At 41.7% G+C, this 18305-nt stretch overlaps 1 protein-coding gene across 13 annotated transcripts in view; it reads right to left on the bottom strand.

The window, feature by feature from the left end:
• The window catches only part of SIPA1L1 (signal induced proliferation associated 1 like 1), a 357896-nt gene that overhangs the window by 67671 nt on the left and 271920 nt on the right, over positions 1-18305 (bottom strand). For all 13 annotated transcript variants that reach the window (XM_058567248.1, XM_058567256.1, XM_058567261.1 and 10 more), the window contains 2 exons: positions 7225-7798; positions 6319-6593 (listed from right to left, as the gene is read on the bottom strand). In XM_058567248.1, coding sequence (XP_058423231.1) covers positions 6319-6593; positions 7225-7798 — 849 coding nt within the window. The remainder of the gene's footprint in view (positions 1-6318; positions 6594-7224; positions 7799-18305) is intronic.

Here is an 18305-nt window from a genome sequence, read left to right as displayed (position 1 = left end):
ATGTCGGTGGGAGAAGAGGCACATAGAAGGTGCCTCTCTTTTGTGACCTTGTCTATGTGTCTCAGGGTATGACGCCAGACACATCAAACGTGTACCCACAATGCATCCTCTTCCATGTCTCTGTGATAGCCATTGGTATGGAAAAGGGCTGTTTCTGGAGTATTTGTAGGGGTCCTGGCCCTCCTCAGTCTTAGCCCAAGTCTCCAATGGGCACCTTTGCTTGCAGTTTCCTTACCATTCCTCCTGACTCCCCCAAAAGCCTAGGTCAACCTTAATCTGACCCTCAGCCCAAGGCTCTGCTGTACCCCTTTTATGCTTTAATGACAATGGCTTTCAAACTTTTTGACCCATGAGCCCCCTAAGAAATACATTTTACATTGTGATACAGCACAACCATAAATACACACATACACACCCTTCCTCTGAGAGCTTCCATTCTGCTATATTCTGTGTTTATCCATTTCATTGAAAAAATACATGCAGTGCAACTTCCTAAATCGATTTTATGCTCAAAAGTTATGATTCATAGTTTGCAAAACACTGCTTTATGGCACATCTGACATTACTTTTAGCAGCTAATGACTTCTTATGTAATAAACTCTTCTCTGATATGAGAGAATATCACCTTAGGCTTTGATACAATTTCTAGCTTTGATTCTGATATTTTTGACAAAAATATGCCATTGAAACACTTTTTGGGTTGTTAAGGAGGTATTAGTGTAGTATGGTATGAAGTCTTCCATTTCTGACTAAATATGGCATATTACATAGTATCTACTGCTCTGGATCTATAAATATAATGCAAGAATGTTGCAGCTTGCAAAAGGAATTTTAATAAAAATTTACAATAATCCATGGGAAAATTTCTGTCCACCTCAAAATCAGGACTAGCAATGGTGTGCTTTAACTTGTTAACTCAATGGATCATATATATCATCTATGCCCCCTTCTGTTGGATGCTAGGAACCAGCACATGTACAGAACTTTATCATCATGTATTTTGGGCACTAACTTTTTAAAAATTTTCCCCTAGGCCATGTTTTCCCTTCACTCCCTCCCCCAACACACGCAGATTCCCTCGTTGAGCTTTAATTTTGTGGTGCTCTACATGTACCTGCATAGGCTGCTTCAAGTCCACCTCAAATCAGGGTAGACGATAATAAATGAATAATAACAGAAACAAATAATAATATAATATCAAATGGACAAGATGCTTTCCCTACTGGGCCTTAATTTCTTTGTAAAATGAAAGATTTGGAATTGATAATTGCTAAACTTTCTTCTAGTTCAAACACTCTTTAAAATAATCTTTTAAGTTGTATAATATTTAATAATAAAACTGGTTAAAAGATCCCATTAGCCAAAGATTTTGTCTTCTCTACAGTCTACATTTCATTTCCACCACTCTTAACATATAACCAGAAACTTTCTGCATATTCTATAGTAACAGAATGTAGTATGATAAAGCCTGAAGGAAGAGAAGATTCATTCACAGAGAATGGAAAACAAAGGTTCCACAGTGCTAAACCTCAGCCATCCGCCATGTCTAATTGCCTTTCTTGGCGAGGCGGACCACCCACTAGCTTCCAATCGCTTCCTTATCTCTGTAAAACATAAGAATGATACATGGAATAAGAAGCGGGCAGTTCACTGAAGACAAAGATCTGGCTTTTAATGACACATTAAAATTCATAAAAGGCTTTTAACAACAGGCATAAAAATTCATTCATTCCAAGAGAAAGTGGTGTCAAACAACAATAACTCTAACGCTTTCAGCCCACGATGGGCCAGGCACTAACCTAGCTGCACCAGAACAACCCTCTGAAGCAGGTACCATCATCATCTCCACTTATCAGAAGAGGAAATGGAGGCCTGGAGAGATGAATTTGCCGAAGACTACACAGCCAGGAAGTGGCAGAGCCAGGATTTGAACCTAGAGAATTAATCTACTTATAGGTTAGTCTTATTTCAGTCACTACTAACTAAAGATTACTTCTACTGCAAGTCCCCAAACTTCTTCATCTTATAATGACTATCGCATTTCACTCAGAGCACAGCCCACGACAAAATGGAAAACCCAACAACTGTTCAAGAGCTATGGTCAACAGGGATTACAATTTCATTGCTAAAAGTGACACAGGGTGACACACTGAAACCATAAGTTAATTGAAAAGCCACTCCATCTCCACTCTTTTTTTAGTCTCTTTATTCTAACTTTCTCCTTTAATTTATTACCCATTATTCTCTCCTTTTCCCTTAGGACACTAAGAAATACAGATAGAAAACAGGTGAACAGTATATTGAACAGAACATCATAACACTGGACTCTTGAATCAGAATAGTTAGATGTTTGAGGACAGCTAGGTCCCTAAGAAGCCATGTAACTTTGGCTTGGAAAAACACTTAACCTCTTTGGACCCAAGTTTCTCCTCTGAAAAGTGAGCAATTTGACCGAGAAGATCTTTGACAGCCCTGGTAGCTCTAAAGCAGTATGTTTTTGCACTTTGAAATACTTGTTTTTTAAGAGGATGAAAAAACTTCATGACTCAATCTTCTTTAAAAGGTGATTTGGTCCTTTTATGTCACTTGTTTTTAGCTCTTCCTCTTGAATGGCCCTTGATTGATTTCTTTAAAAACCATAGGCTAGTGGCCCTCAACAGAATAAAGGTTTGCTACTCCCATGCAACACCATTCAGAACGTCACTATTTAATCTGCTATCTGGGTATTTCTCATCTTGCCAAGAGAACAACTGTTGAAGAGTCAGAGGTCGTAGACACCAACGGACTAATGGGAGTTGGCGATGGATGGGGTGAGGGGCCCCTCCTGCAGTCTGACCTCTCACTCCCTGGGGCAGCCTTCCAGTGAAGCTGGCAGGTAAGTACCAAAGCTCTTTCGGCCGAGACTGCTCCATCATGTGTCACTCTGGCTGCTCCTGTTCCCTCTTTGGGCAGCTACTGAATCTCTCCAAGCCTCGTTCTCCTCATTGTCTTAACAGAAATGAAACTGCCAAGAAGATTTTTTAAAGCCAGTACATAGTAGGGGCTCAGGAATTTTGCTTTACCTCCCCTGTCCCTTCTTCCCTCAACAAAAACTTTGGTTTGAAAGCAATTCATAGAGAATCTGCTTATTTCCCGAGAACAGGGAAAAGAGCCCTATTTTACATTTGTTATTGAAAACCCCACTTTGTTGTTGTTAAACTGGCTTTTTCACTAAAAACAAAAAACCTGCCTTTTCAAAACTAATGAGTCTCTCAAGTGAACACCCATGGGTGTTTGTAATTATGTACCATCACCACGCCGGGCTCCTAGCGACCCTGAGAAGCACAGGCTGAGGGGCAGTAGGACAGTGTGCCTGGAGGAGGCCTGTTCTCACGCTGGAGCTGCAGTAACAGCTGACAAGAAGAGAGTGACTAGTCAAAGAAGAGAGTAATTAGTTGCTAGGAAAACAGCAGTAGGAGTGTGAAGTGCGGAGGAGAAAAAAAAAATGACAGAAGAGCATTAGCTTATTTTGCTGAAAACTGTAGCAAGGTGTTAATGCTTCAACTGTTCCTTTGAAGTCCTTTCTAAAGGCAAGAAGGGGAGAGGAGGGCTTTCTGTCCTCCAAAGGCATCAGTGGCATCATTTCACAACTGCTCAGAAGGTCTGACAGTGGCTTTCTGGATGGAAACTGTAGCAAAGGGAGCAGACTGTGTGTCCGAGGCCCATGGGGCTGTGCAGTGCACTGATCCTTCATCCCAGCCTCCTATCCCAGGTCCTAACACCCTTTGGTCATGTCACTGCCAGCTCTGCCGGCTAGGAGAGGATGGCAAGAGTGCCTTAAAAGCAGTGTTTGGGGGAGATTAAGACAAATATGGCTCATTCATTCAGGGGCGTGCTGGAGCCAGCCTGGCCTGGCTTGCAAGAGAGGACTGTGAGCATCCATCTCAACCCTGCGTTCAGCGGTGTCATGTTGGTACCTTGAAATTGGCCACAGTGGGAGTATTTACATCATAGGAATCAGCAAACGTTACAAATCAAGGTTCTTTTCCCCAACAGAAAGCCAGTTACCAGCATATCCCCGCTTATGCTGGTATATAAGGAAAGGATTTGTGCCCCAAGCATACAAAGTAGCAGTTAAGAGCTTGGACTCTGCAGTTAGACCTAAATTTACCAGATGAGCTTGGGAAGCTCATAGGGTTGTTATAAGAATTAAATGCACTAATCCATATAAAAGTGCTTTTTCCAGGACCTGGCACATTAAACACTCAGCAAATGTTAGTTGTTTTTATCCACACACCACAGAAGACGTATCTAGTCTAGTATCTTGCTGAAGATAAACCACCTCCTATCACGACCCATCTATCCAGGGCCAGGGCTTTGGATCTCTTTCTAGTAACAACTACTATTCACAGTTCAATGTCAGTAACGTTGCCCATTCGTCCTATTTCCTCACATACACCTATTTCCCTCTCCTCTCCCCTATACAACCTGGGGAGCCTAGAAACAAGAGGAAAGACCTCTGCGCAGACAAGATGGCATCACAAGATCTACAGGCTCCATTTTGAGCAGACAGTCCTTACACTAGCATCTATAACTCTGTGCTGTGTAATTAAGGTTGACAAGTTACAAAGCTTGGTTATCTTCTCCAGTTTATAGCTGCCTCTTTAGAAGTAATGAAGTGGACAATCTGAAGGCGAGACCAAGGGACAGAAGACAGAGAGACAAAAGGAGGAGCACAGAGCAGTTGGAGAGGGTTGTGAGAGCCTGTCTTTCTGATCCACCTCAAGAGTCACACTTGAATCCCAGTTCAGCAAAATGCTTCACGTTAATGATGATGTGCTTGAGGAGACCAGAAAAGACATGCTTAACTAAAGCAGGGTATGTGTATAAGGCAGTTGCAAAATATTCTCCCCCAAATAGCTGAAATAAAAAGTTCTGGATATATATTTTGGTTTCCAGAGAAATCCAGTCATCCAAAAGGGTGCGTTTCTCAAAGCTATCAGACAAAGGGATTTCACCATATTCCGACATAGGCACATAATCTCTGGGCCATCTAGGAGGTAAGCAGCATTAAGAAATGCTATCCCAAGCATAGACTGCCTGTGACACTTGGTTTGAAGAACTGAAGTACATTTAGACTGTCATTGCTGCTTACTTTTTAAAGGACACAAATAACCCATTGCAACTGTTTACACTTCTACCATCTGATGTTCATAAATCTGTGAGAGTTCAGATGCAGGGCTGGCCATGTTTTTGGGAAAAAAATAAGATAAAGCATATTGTCTTGGGGCCGGGCCGGTGGCGTAGTGGTTTAGTTTGTGCACTCCGCTTCGGTGGCCCGGGGTTTGCTGGTTCGGATCCCAGGCATTGACCTACACACTGCTCATCAAGGCACGCTGTGGCGGCGTCCCATATACAAAATAGAGGAACATTAGCCGAGATGTTAGCTCAGCGACAGTCTTCCTCTCCAAAAAAAAAAAAAAAAAAAAAATATATATATATATATATATATAGTCTTGGCCCTAGAAGGCCTAAGAATTAATTGCCAGAGCTTAAGAGAAACTCTTAGAAAATAATGGGTTCAAAGCAAATTAAGAGATTGAAAAAAACTAGCAAAAATAGCATGTGCATGCCCAAAGGAGAAAAGAAACAGTTGATTAAATTTGTTCCATCAAGAAAACTCCCCAGAGACAGAGAAATTAAATTTTCAGTGCTGCTGGCTTGGCAGGAGCCGGGAGGGCAGGGAGCTCCCGGGCTTCCCTTTGGGAAAAGGCTGGGAATCAACCTGCCAAAGCATCGTGAGCAGGACCAGCTCATTTGAAGCCAATTCCCGACACATGCAGATGCAGTTAAGAAAAAGCCTGGTCAGTCGTGTTCAGCCCTCCAGGCTGACACAACAGGGGTCAAAACAGTACTTTGAGTTTTAGACGGCAATCGGGTACAAACGGGAGCGTCAGAAGAGTCAGACCACCATGGAACATGAAAGAAAAAATTCTGACAGTCTGTGATGCTGAGTGTCTCTTAATGGTAAGTGTTCAATGTTTCTCAGCTACTGGTGCAAGATGTTTTAAGAGGGATATTCCCAGACTTCTCTATCTGTAACAGCAACTTCATAAATCCAGAGATGTAAATCCTGGGGATGGTCCAAGTTAGTCATTCTTTCCAGCTGCTGCCGCCACATGCTGAAAGTCAGACTTTCCATGGATGGAACTTTCAGCATCATATGTAACCTAGCGCTCTTCACAACACGCTACTCCCCTTACTCAGGGGGAGACGTTCTACATGGTCCACAAACCCAGCCCTGGACTCTCAGGCTCATAGCTGCCAACTTAGACCTACCTGCGGGGAGTGCAGTCATCATGTGGGGGGATAATGACCACCTTCACCGTGACAGATGTTCTCAGGAGATCGATCATCTGCTCGTGGCTCAGAGTGGCCACTGCCACCTTGCATATCTCCACCAGCCGGCTGCCCTGCCTCAGCCCTGCCTGCCAGGCATAGCCGTAGGGCTCCACGTCCGCCACAATGCCCTCGTAGTTGACATGGAAGCCAAGCTGTCCTAGCCCATTCCTTCGCAGAGTCATCTCCACTGATTCACAACCTTTTGACACAAACTAGAGAAGGAAACAAAAGATATCATGGTTTAACGCAACAGGGTATTAAGTGGTGGACATGGAACTGGAAAAACGCTGCAAGCAGGGTTATTTCTGAATAGTCTACTGCCAGCTGAAGAGCAGTCTGGGTATTTCCCCTTCACTAGTCTCTATTCATTAGACCAAAAAGAATATATTTGTTGCATCCAAAGAACTCAATGTCTTCACTGAAGTTACAAGGAAACCTCTAACAGCGACCTACAGGGAGCTGGCAGCTAAGGGAAACCGTATTCTGCTACTCATTTGCCCTTAAAAACTTCAAGGCAACAGATACTCAATCAAATAATTCTTTTCAACAACTACAGCAGGTTGGCTGGGCTACATCATCAGTCACCAAGGCAGTGGGGTCAGGTCACATGCAAATGGGTTCTAACACACACAGTAATTGTGCCTTCTTCCACATGTTCTACTGCTTTTCCGAAAAATGATGGAAAATGTGTGTGAGATCAACTCTGTATTGCTTCACAACATGAAGGGGAGTCTTGAGAGCTGCTAATAAAACAGTACAAGCTTCAGTGACTTGGCTCTAGTGGATACTGAAAGCTTTATGAGATGGAAATTGCTTGTAGGTAAGTGGAAGGAACAGACTCACCTGCAACCTTTTGACAATCTCTTTGGTATCCTCACTGTTAATGAAACTCTCCACCGAAACACACTCTCCCCGCTCATAGAAGATTTTGAGGCTGCTGTCAGTTGAGGTCCACCCGATCACATCTCTGCAGGAACAGTTGAAAACCACGCTCTTGGTTTCCTGCTCGATGAGGACGATGAACTCATTGGAGACCCCCAGAAGGCAGTCTATTTCCATAGCCTTGTTGTAGTCTTTGGCACGGACGGCCCACACAATGGCCCCCATGCTACTGAGCTCAGCTCCTGGGTAGGGCTTAGACTTCTCCTTCTTCTTAGAGGCCAGAGAGATAAACGGGAACTTGCCAGATGGGTCAATAGGGGTGTTGGTGACATTCTTTTCTGCCAGATCTTTCAGGTACTCCTGGCGGGTCCGTGTTGCCATGGCCCGGAACTTTTCCGATTTATGAGCGGCATTTTCTGCATTAATCACTTTGGCCAAAAGGAAGTCCCTGAACACATTTGACTTCGGGAAAGTGACCCCTTTGGGGATGGGAGGTCCAAAGGAAGGTACATCTCTGGACCTGGTGACGGCCACACTAAGAGACAAGGCAAAGATCAAAGAGAAAGAGGCATGTTAATACTTCTCGGTCTCACAGTATGAGAATAAAATACACCTTCTCTAAGACAAAGATGGCCCTTGGGAACATAACTGCCATCGTCCCATGTGAAACAACGTACCTTTCTGCTTAACATGAGCACATGTTTTCATTCAACCGTATTTACAGTTTACAGAACATAAAATTTTTTCTAGGCCAAAAACCCCAAAAAGCTTAAAGTAAAAACTGTCTTTTCATTAACAGATAGTAAACCAACCATAACTCCATGAAAAAAAGACTTACTGTGATCTTCTTCATAAAAAACATTTTAAATACCTACTGATTCCAAAGGGCAGGGGGGCATGGTTTACTATATTCACATAACCTTTCAGAACAAGCACAGACTCCATTAGACCACAGATGTGGTCTCCATTTTAGATGTGATGCCCATAGGCAGATAGCTTATAATGAAAATATCAAAAGACACATGACATAAGAGAAATAGATTAGATTTTTTTAAACAGATATTATTTGTTGGCCCATGTGTCAGGCATTATGCAACCAGATCACAAAGCATAATTTTAAAGTGAAAATTGGAATTTCAGTAAGTAATAAAATGATTATGATTTTTATGGTAATAGCAACACTGCTTTAAAATCATTTTTAAATTGAGCTATTCATTGGTCCAAATTCTTTACTTTTGGTATTTGATTCTGACTATTTATCTGTGAGAAAAATATTTTTCTTTTCCATTCCTTTAAGCAAGATTGACTTAAAAAAGTCTGTTCCAGTCATTTCTTCTGCATCTATATTGCTAAAATTGGGCCTAAGAAAAGGTTCTTCTGAGTATTTCTGATAACCTATTATGTTTAATCTCAAAAGAAAAAACAATTAAGTTTTCCTTAAAACAACAACAACAACAGAAGTTAAATGGAAACAGAGAGGTTGTCTGTTTTATATCATGTACCAAGATCTTATTCCAGGACCTCAGCAAAGTTTGAGCGGGCTGGAAATGATTCTAGCAGATCAAACAGCCCTCTTTTCAAAATAGCTAATTATTTAAAAGTGAGGAATTGTACTAAGCAATTGTACTAAGTATTAGGGAAGCAATATGAAATCTGCTTTCTCTGAACTCCCAGAATGGAAAGAACATAATCAGAAAGTACATATCTTTCAAATTCAATTGAAGAGCTCTGTTTCATTATGTTTTATTTATTTTAAGAAAGATTTGCTTTAAGACATTTGGCTTTGCTTTTCAAAAAAATGATTATTTCTTGTGAAATAGGATAAATAAAAATCAGGAACCTCAGGATACAAATTACATATTTTGTCAGCAGATGCCACAGAATGGCCTATTTGTTGGTTTTCACACACACACACAAAAGACTATCTAGTTCACTTCATGACAAAGAAAGGTGGCAAGCAACACTCCATTTTCTAAGTGGAGAAGAGAATTCACAGAAGCCTCCATCTGCATTACAGCCTAATTATACCAGTATTAGGAAGGCAATTTTTCTTGTCTATTGTGAACTGTCTGGCTTGAATGCTGACAGCTGTATAATTTTAATTTGATCATGTTATTTTTTTCTCTTAAGTCAAGCAAAAGATGCTAAAATCCAGATTTGCTAGCTTGTCTAAGAGGAATCCTGTAAAGATTCAGAAATATGTCTTTTTTTTTTTTTTTTTGGTGAGGAAGATCAGCCCTGAGCTAACATACATGCCAATCCTCCTCTTTTTGCTGAGGAAGACTGGCCCTGGGCTAACATCTGTGCCCATCTTCCTCCACTTTATCTGGGACGCCGCCACAGCATGGCCTGACAAGCGGTGCCTCAGTGCACGCCCGGGATCTGAACCAGGGCCGCCAGCAGCGGAGGGCGCGCACTTAACCACTATGCCACGAGGCCGGCCCCCATGTCTTTCATTTTTAAATTGGCAATTTCTTCTCTTGCTAATTTCACTTCAAATCATTATTCTTTCTCAAGAAATAGCTGTGATTTTATTTTAATTAAGGAGATAAAAATGCTTATCGGGGGTGTCAATAGGAGCACCATCCAACCACTTGCCCCTTAAACTCACTGGCTTCCTACAGATCTATTTATTAACTGATAGAACTTTAGACAAACATATACTGAAAATCCCCCAATAATTAGAAGCCTCTAGAATGAACTATGAGGGAAAGAACTGAATCTTCAAACTATAATTATCAATGATTCATCATGGTAGGGAGGTAAATGATACAAACACTAAAATTGCTTTGCATCATTAGAAATAGAATCCTTACTGAAGATGATGAGGAAGATGATACCCTAGAATGCTCTTTTCAAATAAGGGATTTTCTTTTGGGTAAATCTAATTTTCAAGGTTTTCCACAAGGTTAAAAAGCTCATTAGATGATAATTTGATGCCACAAATTCTGAACTCTTGATAATAAAGTTTGCTTTCTGCTAAGAAGAAAGAATATTTTTGCTTCCATGAGAAAAGAAGTCTTTCTAGAATTTCAGGTTGCTATATATAGATACTTAAGATGCATTAATTATAAATGGTTCTTGCTATTTTTAAAAGCAGATTCCAAAGGGCTTCAGCTTGGCCCCACTTCTGTTAGCCTTGTCGGCAATACTGTATCTCCTTAGAAATAACACTCTCTAAAATTATAACCATACCTTATTTACTCAGCACTGCCGTGGACTAGGGTGTTCTCCTCAAGAGGGTTATCTAGATGACAGACAGACAGAAGCTCAGAGGCTGGAACAGTTAATGGAAAGTTAGCACTGGAAGGAGAACTCAGTGTTCCTCAAACTCTGCCAATAAAATTGAGTTTCCTCTTAAAATTCATCTCGACTTTGCATTCTACTAAAGAATATTTGTGTTCATTTTAACACAATATGTTCTGTCTCCAAAATCTTGGAGTACGACTGAGAGACCAGGAAGGTGTCCTGTGTTCTATGCTGTCATTTGACGTATCCCTGAACCTCCGTTTGAACAGCTGGTACAAATTCTTCACTTCTCCAGGAAACAGACTCAGAGCAGTGAAATGATTTGCCCAGAGCTTCTTTGAGAGAGCCAGGATTGGAATCTGAGCTTCTGGACAGCCAACAGCATGCTCTAAGACAAGACCACACTTATTCCCTCCGGGGGAACGTTTTTTAAACCTTTTACTCTTAAGGGGCTTGCGAAAGGGACCATCTACAAGAGTCACACAGCCAAAGAGACCACCATTAGGCTGTTTCTAGTGGGTCCAGGCCTTGTAACATTTGCTGGCATCAAAGACCTTGGGTGAAGTAGCAGGTCTTAATACCCAAAGCCAATTTCAAGTTGATATATGGGAAGGTTCCAGAGACATCTGAACATAAGTCTCAATGGAAAAAAATGAGAAGAATAAGACATTTGAACGTCTGGAGCACCATGGAAACAGTAATAAACAATTCCCAACCCAAAATTTAAAGGGAAAGGGACTTAGCATCAAAATGGTGGAGGTAAGTTTCCCCTTCTTGGAGCCTGGATCAGACTGCCAGCTTGGGGAGCTTCCCGAAAGCAGACCTGGGCAAAGGACAGGAAAGATCAGTGCAGAACAAACGTGTGCCCATCATCCCCTCCCTGGGGGGTTCTCGACCTCTAATAGTATTCATTCACCAGCACTCACTGTGCACTGATTGTACGCTAGGCAGTGTGCTGATGTTGAGGATCAAGGATGAGAGGTCACTGGCTCAGCCCTCCAGAAGCTCACAGTCTGGTGTGGGCTATATCCAGTGGTCGAGGGCTCTCCAGTGCAGGGTGCTACTGGAAACATTTAGGAAAGGCAGTCTAGTCCTGGGAGGTCAGGGGAGCCCACCCAGAGAAAAGAAAAGCAGGAATTCATCAGATGAAGGAGGGGCAGGGGTGTATGTGTGAAGAGGCATTGCTGCCTGGGAGCAGTATGTGCAAGAGGAGGGCAGAGCACGGGATGTTCTGGGAGCTGTAAGTAGCTCCACATGGCTCAAGAGTGAGGTAGTCGTCGGGGGGAGGATCGGCAGAGGTGCCAGTGGAGGCTGAGAGACAGGAAAAGCCAGACCTGAAGGACTCCATGCAGCAGGCTATGCTAGGGAGTCTGAACTTTTCCCTAAATGGTTCTAAGCATGAAAAGTGACATATTCAGATTTCTGTCTTAGAAAGGTCAGCTACATTGGAAAACAGGGATACTGATTAATTATGGCTTAGAACAGCCTTTCTGAAAGAAATTTCCACTACTTTGATTTTTTTCTTCCTAGTTGAAGCTTGCATATTTATTTGTTTTTATTCAAGAGAAGAAAAGAAGAAAGGCATGGACATTTACAGCGCACACACTGCAGTCCCTGCCTACACTCAATACTTCGATGGGATTTTCAGTAGATATCAAGCAACTTCCACTGCACAGAGAGGGAAATTTAAGATCTGAGAGGTTTCACAATCTGGTCTGATTCCAAGTGCTTTTTGCACTACATCATACTAACTCCTTTCAACATTTATTACATTTTGACCACTGAATATGGAAATCTTTCTGAGAGGAGTAACATATATTTCTACCTTCCTAACCATAGTTACTGACCACAATTGAACATTTGTTTTGAAGATTCAGGTCATTACTATAACCACTTATTACTATACTAGTTTTAAAATTAACAATAAATCTTTAATTTCACCACATAGTGAGTCAATGTTCCAATTTTCAATTGCGTAAGATGTCCTAAGGTTTTTTTAATAGTGTTTGTGTCAGAATTGGATCCAAATAAGGTCCACACCTAATTATTGCAATTAATTTATTTTATCTTAAATTTTTTTTTTTATTCTGTTAGTTCTCTTCCACTTCTCTTTCCCTTTTATTTCTTGCAATTTATTTGTTGAAGAAATTGGGCTGTTTGTCACATAGAGTTGTCCAGAGTCTGAATTTTGCTGAATACAAACATGTTCTTCTGTCTTTTGTATTTTCTGTAAATTAGCTTCTCTAGAGGTTTGATCAGATTGAGATTCAATTTGGGGAGGAGGGGACAAGACTAATTCATAGGTGGGGTTGTGTCCTTCCATTATGAGACACACATTTGTCTCTTTTTGTGATATCTGCAGCCTTTGATGATCAATGCCTAGATCCATTAATTCATTAGTTGTTAAAAATGGTGAAAAGAATTTTTACACTGTGTTTTCACAAAGTGAGGCCCTCAGGGGTGAGTGAAGTATATTTGGTTGTTTGCTCCCAAACCAAGTGATCCCAGACCACTACACTGATTGAATTTCTATCTTTGATGTGAATAGCTTTTCTGCATGTCCCTTATCAGTAATCACTTACTGATGTTTTCAGTACATTCTTGCCACTAAACCGCTCCTTTATCTTTTTGATTTGTTGCTTGTAATCTGCTCTATCAACTGGGACCAGACAATTCAGCTCACTGTAATGATACAAATAAAATAATAGAACCCAGAGGGCTCTCTTATCAGGTAGGGGCATAAGCTTTACTATACAGACTTAGTGATTAATTTCTGAGTTCTTGGCTATGTTTACTATTCAAGGTTATCTGGCTTCTGGAATTAGTTTGAATTAGTCAGTTTTTCCTATATAAACTTTCCAGTCCCCAGGGAGAAATAACACACATTATTTCAGGGCCTCATTTCCATATCCACTATTGGAATTGTTCTCTGTTCTCCTCCTGCATCCCAGGGCCTAGAATAGTGCCTAGCACATATATGATAAGGGCTGTAAAGAACTGGTAAAAAATAAATGGGTAACAACAATAAGCTCCAAATTTGTCTTTTTGTATACAAATTACCTTGCATGGTGACATTCGGTAAATTTTCCAAAGACCCTATTTATACAGTGTTATTTGATGGCCTAGCATTCCAAGGGCCTCCAGTGCCTAGTAATCTTTCCTCCAGTAGTAGCCTTCTTACTGTACTTACTATCCCTTTCCACTCTCCTTCCCATGTCTACACTTCCATATATACTGCTGGCCATTCCTAGAATCCTCTTTTTCCTATTGAATTCCATCCATTTGTGCTTTAAAACACACACCAAATCCCATTTTCTTAGCTAAGCATTCCTTATAACTTTAGCCTATGTTGACCCCACACTTCTCTACACAATTTCAGCAAGAAGCTCCTGAGAAAACAACTTTTGCACCTTCCACAGTTCAGGCACCAAGGAGGTGGCGTCAGTAAACAAATGTGAGTGTTTACAGTGCAGAAAGTTGGGAACAAGGAATTTTGAATGATAAAAAGCACTTGAGGGGGCCGGCCTGGTGGCGTAGCGGTTAAGTTCATGCACCCCGCTTTGGTGGCCCGGGGTTTGCCGGTTCAGATCCCAGGCGCGGACTGATGCACTGCTTGTCAAGCTATGCTGTGGAAGCATCCCATATAAAGTAGAGGAAGATGGGCACGGATGTTAGCTCAGGGCCAGTCTTCCTCAGCAAAAAAGAGGAGGATTGGCATTGGATGTTAGCTCAGGGCTAACCTTCCTCAAAAAAAAAAAAAAAAAAAAAGCATTGACTTACTCTAACTACATCACTTAAGGATAAAATTAAATTAGATTTAAATAAAATCAGTATAAATCAACGCATCTCTAAACGTTCCCACCAAAGTGCCCCTAACGAAAGAGGCCTATAAATTCATACCCCTAGTAGTTTGGGGGGTGGCTGGGGTATGAGAAAAACTCACAGGTATGGAAATTCTTTGAAGACCCATGTGTTATCTTAAAATTCATACAAATTTTCCATTCTACGTCATAATACATTTATTTTCATGAAGAAATAAACCCCTTCGCACCCCTTCCCCCAAGCATTAAAGACTATAAGAGAGGTGCCCGATTTATTCTGAGCCTTTAAATTTAACATCTCCTGACACCACATTCCCCAGGAAACATGCCTACCTCCATTTGAGAAGGACTGAGAAAAATTAATGTACCCAAAGTTTATCACAGGAAAAAGATCACTGCTTCAGTTTCTTGTGATTTCTTTCAGGGATGTTATAAACCGATATTTACAAAATATCAGTTTGTTTTTAGAAAACAATTTGGATTTATAAAAGGCCAAAATTCACAGTTTATAAGCAGTGCACTGGGGCTTCAAACAAGGTTGGCAGCTGGGGAATTCTAGACTAGCCCATGTGTCACGAGCAGGGGTGTTCAGTGTCTTTCTACCCCGGCTCCCAGCATCACACGGAGGGGTTAGGAAGACGGGCTCTCCAGGCAATAGATTAAAAATAAGAGAGACAGCAGAAATCATGATTTTCAAGGAGGGAGGGGTGAAAATAATAAAACATATATCACCTCCTCACCTAGCAAAGTGTCGAAGAAAGTGAAGCCATCTTTCCTCCTCATCAGTCTATTGAGACTTGCACTGGCCACACGTAGCTACTGAGCACTCGAAGTGTGGCCAGTGTGACCAGGGAGTATTCAATTATATTAAATTTTAAAGACTGACACTCAATGCAGTTATTTGAAAGCTTTTTAAAAGCATAATTGGAACAATCTGAGTATATAAATCTACTTTTCCAATCACAAATTCTATGAAATCTAAATACAGATTATTTCCAATAAAAATTGAGTACCCTGAGATGACCTATAAGTCTAAAATGCACTCCAGATTTCAGTCTTAGTCCAAAAATGTGTAAGATATCACAAATAATTTTTAAAATTTAAAAATTACATGTTAAAATAACATTTGGGATAAGCAGGTAAGTAATATATTATTGGGTCAAAAAACATTGTTCAAATTAATTTTGACTATTTCTTGTTACTTTTAAAAAATACAGCTATTAGAAAATATTAATATGTGGTTTGCATTATATTTCTATTGGACAGCACTTTATTTAGACAAAGGCTTTTTTCTTAAAGCATTTTTTTTTTTAATAATTTTATTTATTTATTTTTTCCCCCAAAGCCCCAGTAGGTAGTTGTATGTCATAGCTGCACATTCTTCTAGTTGCTGTATGTGGGACAAGGCCTCAGCATGGCAGGAGAAGCGGTGCGTCAGTGCACGCCCAGGATCCGAACCAAGGTCGCCAGCAGCGGAGCGCGTGCACTTAACCGCTAAGCCACGGGGCCGGCCCTAGACAAAGGCTTTTAAATAAGAATCTCTCTCTACAGGCAACTGCATAGCTTTCCATTCCTCAAACTTCCTAGTGACCATTCAAAAGAGTTTAGCTTTCTATCTCCATAGCATGAAATCCTTTGCATGAATCCAGTACATAGCATGTTTCAATTGCTTGGGGTATTTTCTAATTGCAAATAGTTATCCTCCCCAACTACAGCCAAACGTTCTGTGCTGCTTCTTTCTTTCTATACCTAACTAAAGCAGCTTTCAGAGACCATATTCTTTTTTTTTTTTTTTTCACTTTGTGTTTCTGCTGCTCTCTAGCCAAGGTTTTCATCATCTCAGCTTGGACTACTGCAATGCCTTTTTTATTTTTTTATTTATTTTGTGAGGAAGATCAGCCCTGTGCTAACATCTGCCAATCCTCCTCTGTTTTTGCTGAGGAAGACTGGCCCTGGGCTAACATCCATGCCCATCTTCCTCCACTTTATATGGGACGCTGCCACAGCATGGCTTGCCAAGCAGTGCATCGGTGCACGCCCGGGATCCGAACCGACGAACCCCGGGCCACCGAAGCGGAGCGCGCGCACCTAACCGCTTGCTCCACCCGGCCGGCTCCTCAGAGACCATATTCTTGACAAGAGACTTCAGATCTAGGTCTCCTCTGTTTGAATTTCCAGTCTCTGGGCCTAGGAAACTACAGACCTCCTCGGTCTCAGGTTGTCACATAAGCTTGGGCCCTGAGAGGTTCTGGAATAGCTTGTATGTCAGCAGCAAGGGCAGCAAGGTCGTCCCCCCCCTCCCCCGCTTCACGCGGCATGGGAGTGAGGCAGCATGGCAGAGCGGTGAAGAGACTGGGCTCTAGAATCAGACTTAACGCATTTGTATCTCAACTCTGCCCAGTACCAGCTGACCTCAGGCAGGTCACCTATCCCCATGGGATTACGCTTCCTCATCTGAAAATGAGGATGAAAACAGCACCTACCTCACAGGTTTTAAAAATTACATGAGGTAACAGATTTAAGGTACCTGGAATAGTGCTGGGCTAATAATCAGAGCTCAACATACGTAGTCATTGTGGAAAGTGCAAGGATGGCGGCAGTCACAGTATTCCAAAGTAACCTCTACTTGTTCTCTTCCCTGAACTTGCTTGCTCTACTCCTATAATTAACCTGCATTACACCTAGAATTAGAATTAGACAGTCGTGGATCTCAAAACAAAGCAATTATCAGTCTATGTTGGCCACTTTCTCTGTGGGTGGCTATATTAATTCAAAAACAAATATTGAACATTAACAAAGCCTAATATTGGAAATTTTAGGGACAGAAAGCTATGATGAAATTTCATAGCCTGAAAGGATAGATGCATACTGGAAACATCTTATTAGTGCTAGAATGTCCTTACACATCTTCTTGGCACTACACTCATGTCAACCAAGCATCACAGGCCCTTATCCTCTTCCACATCAAACCCCTAGTGTATTCCTGCAAAGGCCTCTGCAGATGGATGCTTGAATTCTGACACTCATGAGACTAGGTCAACAAGGGACATTGCAACAATTCCACCAAATGCTTCATAAAGCACAGAAATGCCTCTAAGATTGCAGTCAGAAACGTTAGTGTGGGGCTGGCCCCGAGGCTTAGCGGTTAAGTGCGCGTGCTCCGCTACTGACGGCCCGGGTTCGGATCCCAGGCACGCACCAACGCACCGCTTCTCCGGCCATGCTCAGGCCGCGTCCCACATACAGCAACTAGAAGGATGTGCAACTATGACATACAACTATCTACTGGGGCTTTGGGGAAAAAGAAGGAGGAGGACTGGCAATAGATGTTAGCTCAGAGCCGGTCTCCCTCAGCAAAAAGAGGAGGATTAGCATGGATGCTGGCTCAGGGCTGATTTTCCTCACATAAAAAAAAAAAAAAAAAAAAAAAAAAAAAAGAAATGTTACTGTGAAGTCAGCCCTAAGCAAGGCTTTGGGCTTTTTTTTTTTTTTTTGTGAGGAAGATCGGCCATGAGCTAACATCTGCCAATTCTCTTTTTTTTGCTGAGGAAGACTGACCCTGGGCTAACATCTGTGCCCAGCTTCCTCCACTTTATATGGGACGCCGCCACAGCATGGTTTGACAAGCGGTGCATGTGTGTGCCCAGGATCCGAACCAGCGAACCCTGGGCCGCTGCAGCAGAGTCGCACACTTAACCGCTTGCGCCCCTGGGCTGGCCCCCCTGGGCTTTTTTAATAATAATAATTTTAAAAAAATAAGATTCTCTTCCCTACTTATTATGATCATTCTCTGCTCTTGCCATGCCAAAAGCAAAATATAATTAGCAGTATGAGTAATTAGTTGGTGACCAGATGGTATGGAGAAAGGACACCACCTAAGGAGGAGGTGCAAATGGAAACGGCAGGTGTCTAACCAACGTGTCTGGGGGATGTCAACGCCATCAGGTTACGTCATGGTGTGAATTCCGCAGT

Source organism: Diceros bicornis, chromosome 24 (assembly GCF_020826845.1).
Source record: "Diceros bicornis minor isolate mBicDic1 chromosome 24, mDicBic1.mat.cur, whole genome shotgun sequence".
NCBI classification, from domain to species: Eukaryota; Metazoa; Chordata; class Mammalia; order Perissodactyla; family Rhinocerotidae; genus Diceros; species Diceros bicornis.
The sequence above is the reverse complement of the archived record's forward strand: the minus strand, read 5'-3'. Positions and strand labels throughout refer to the sequence as shown.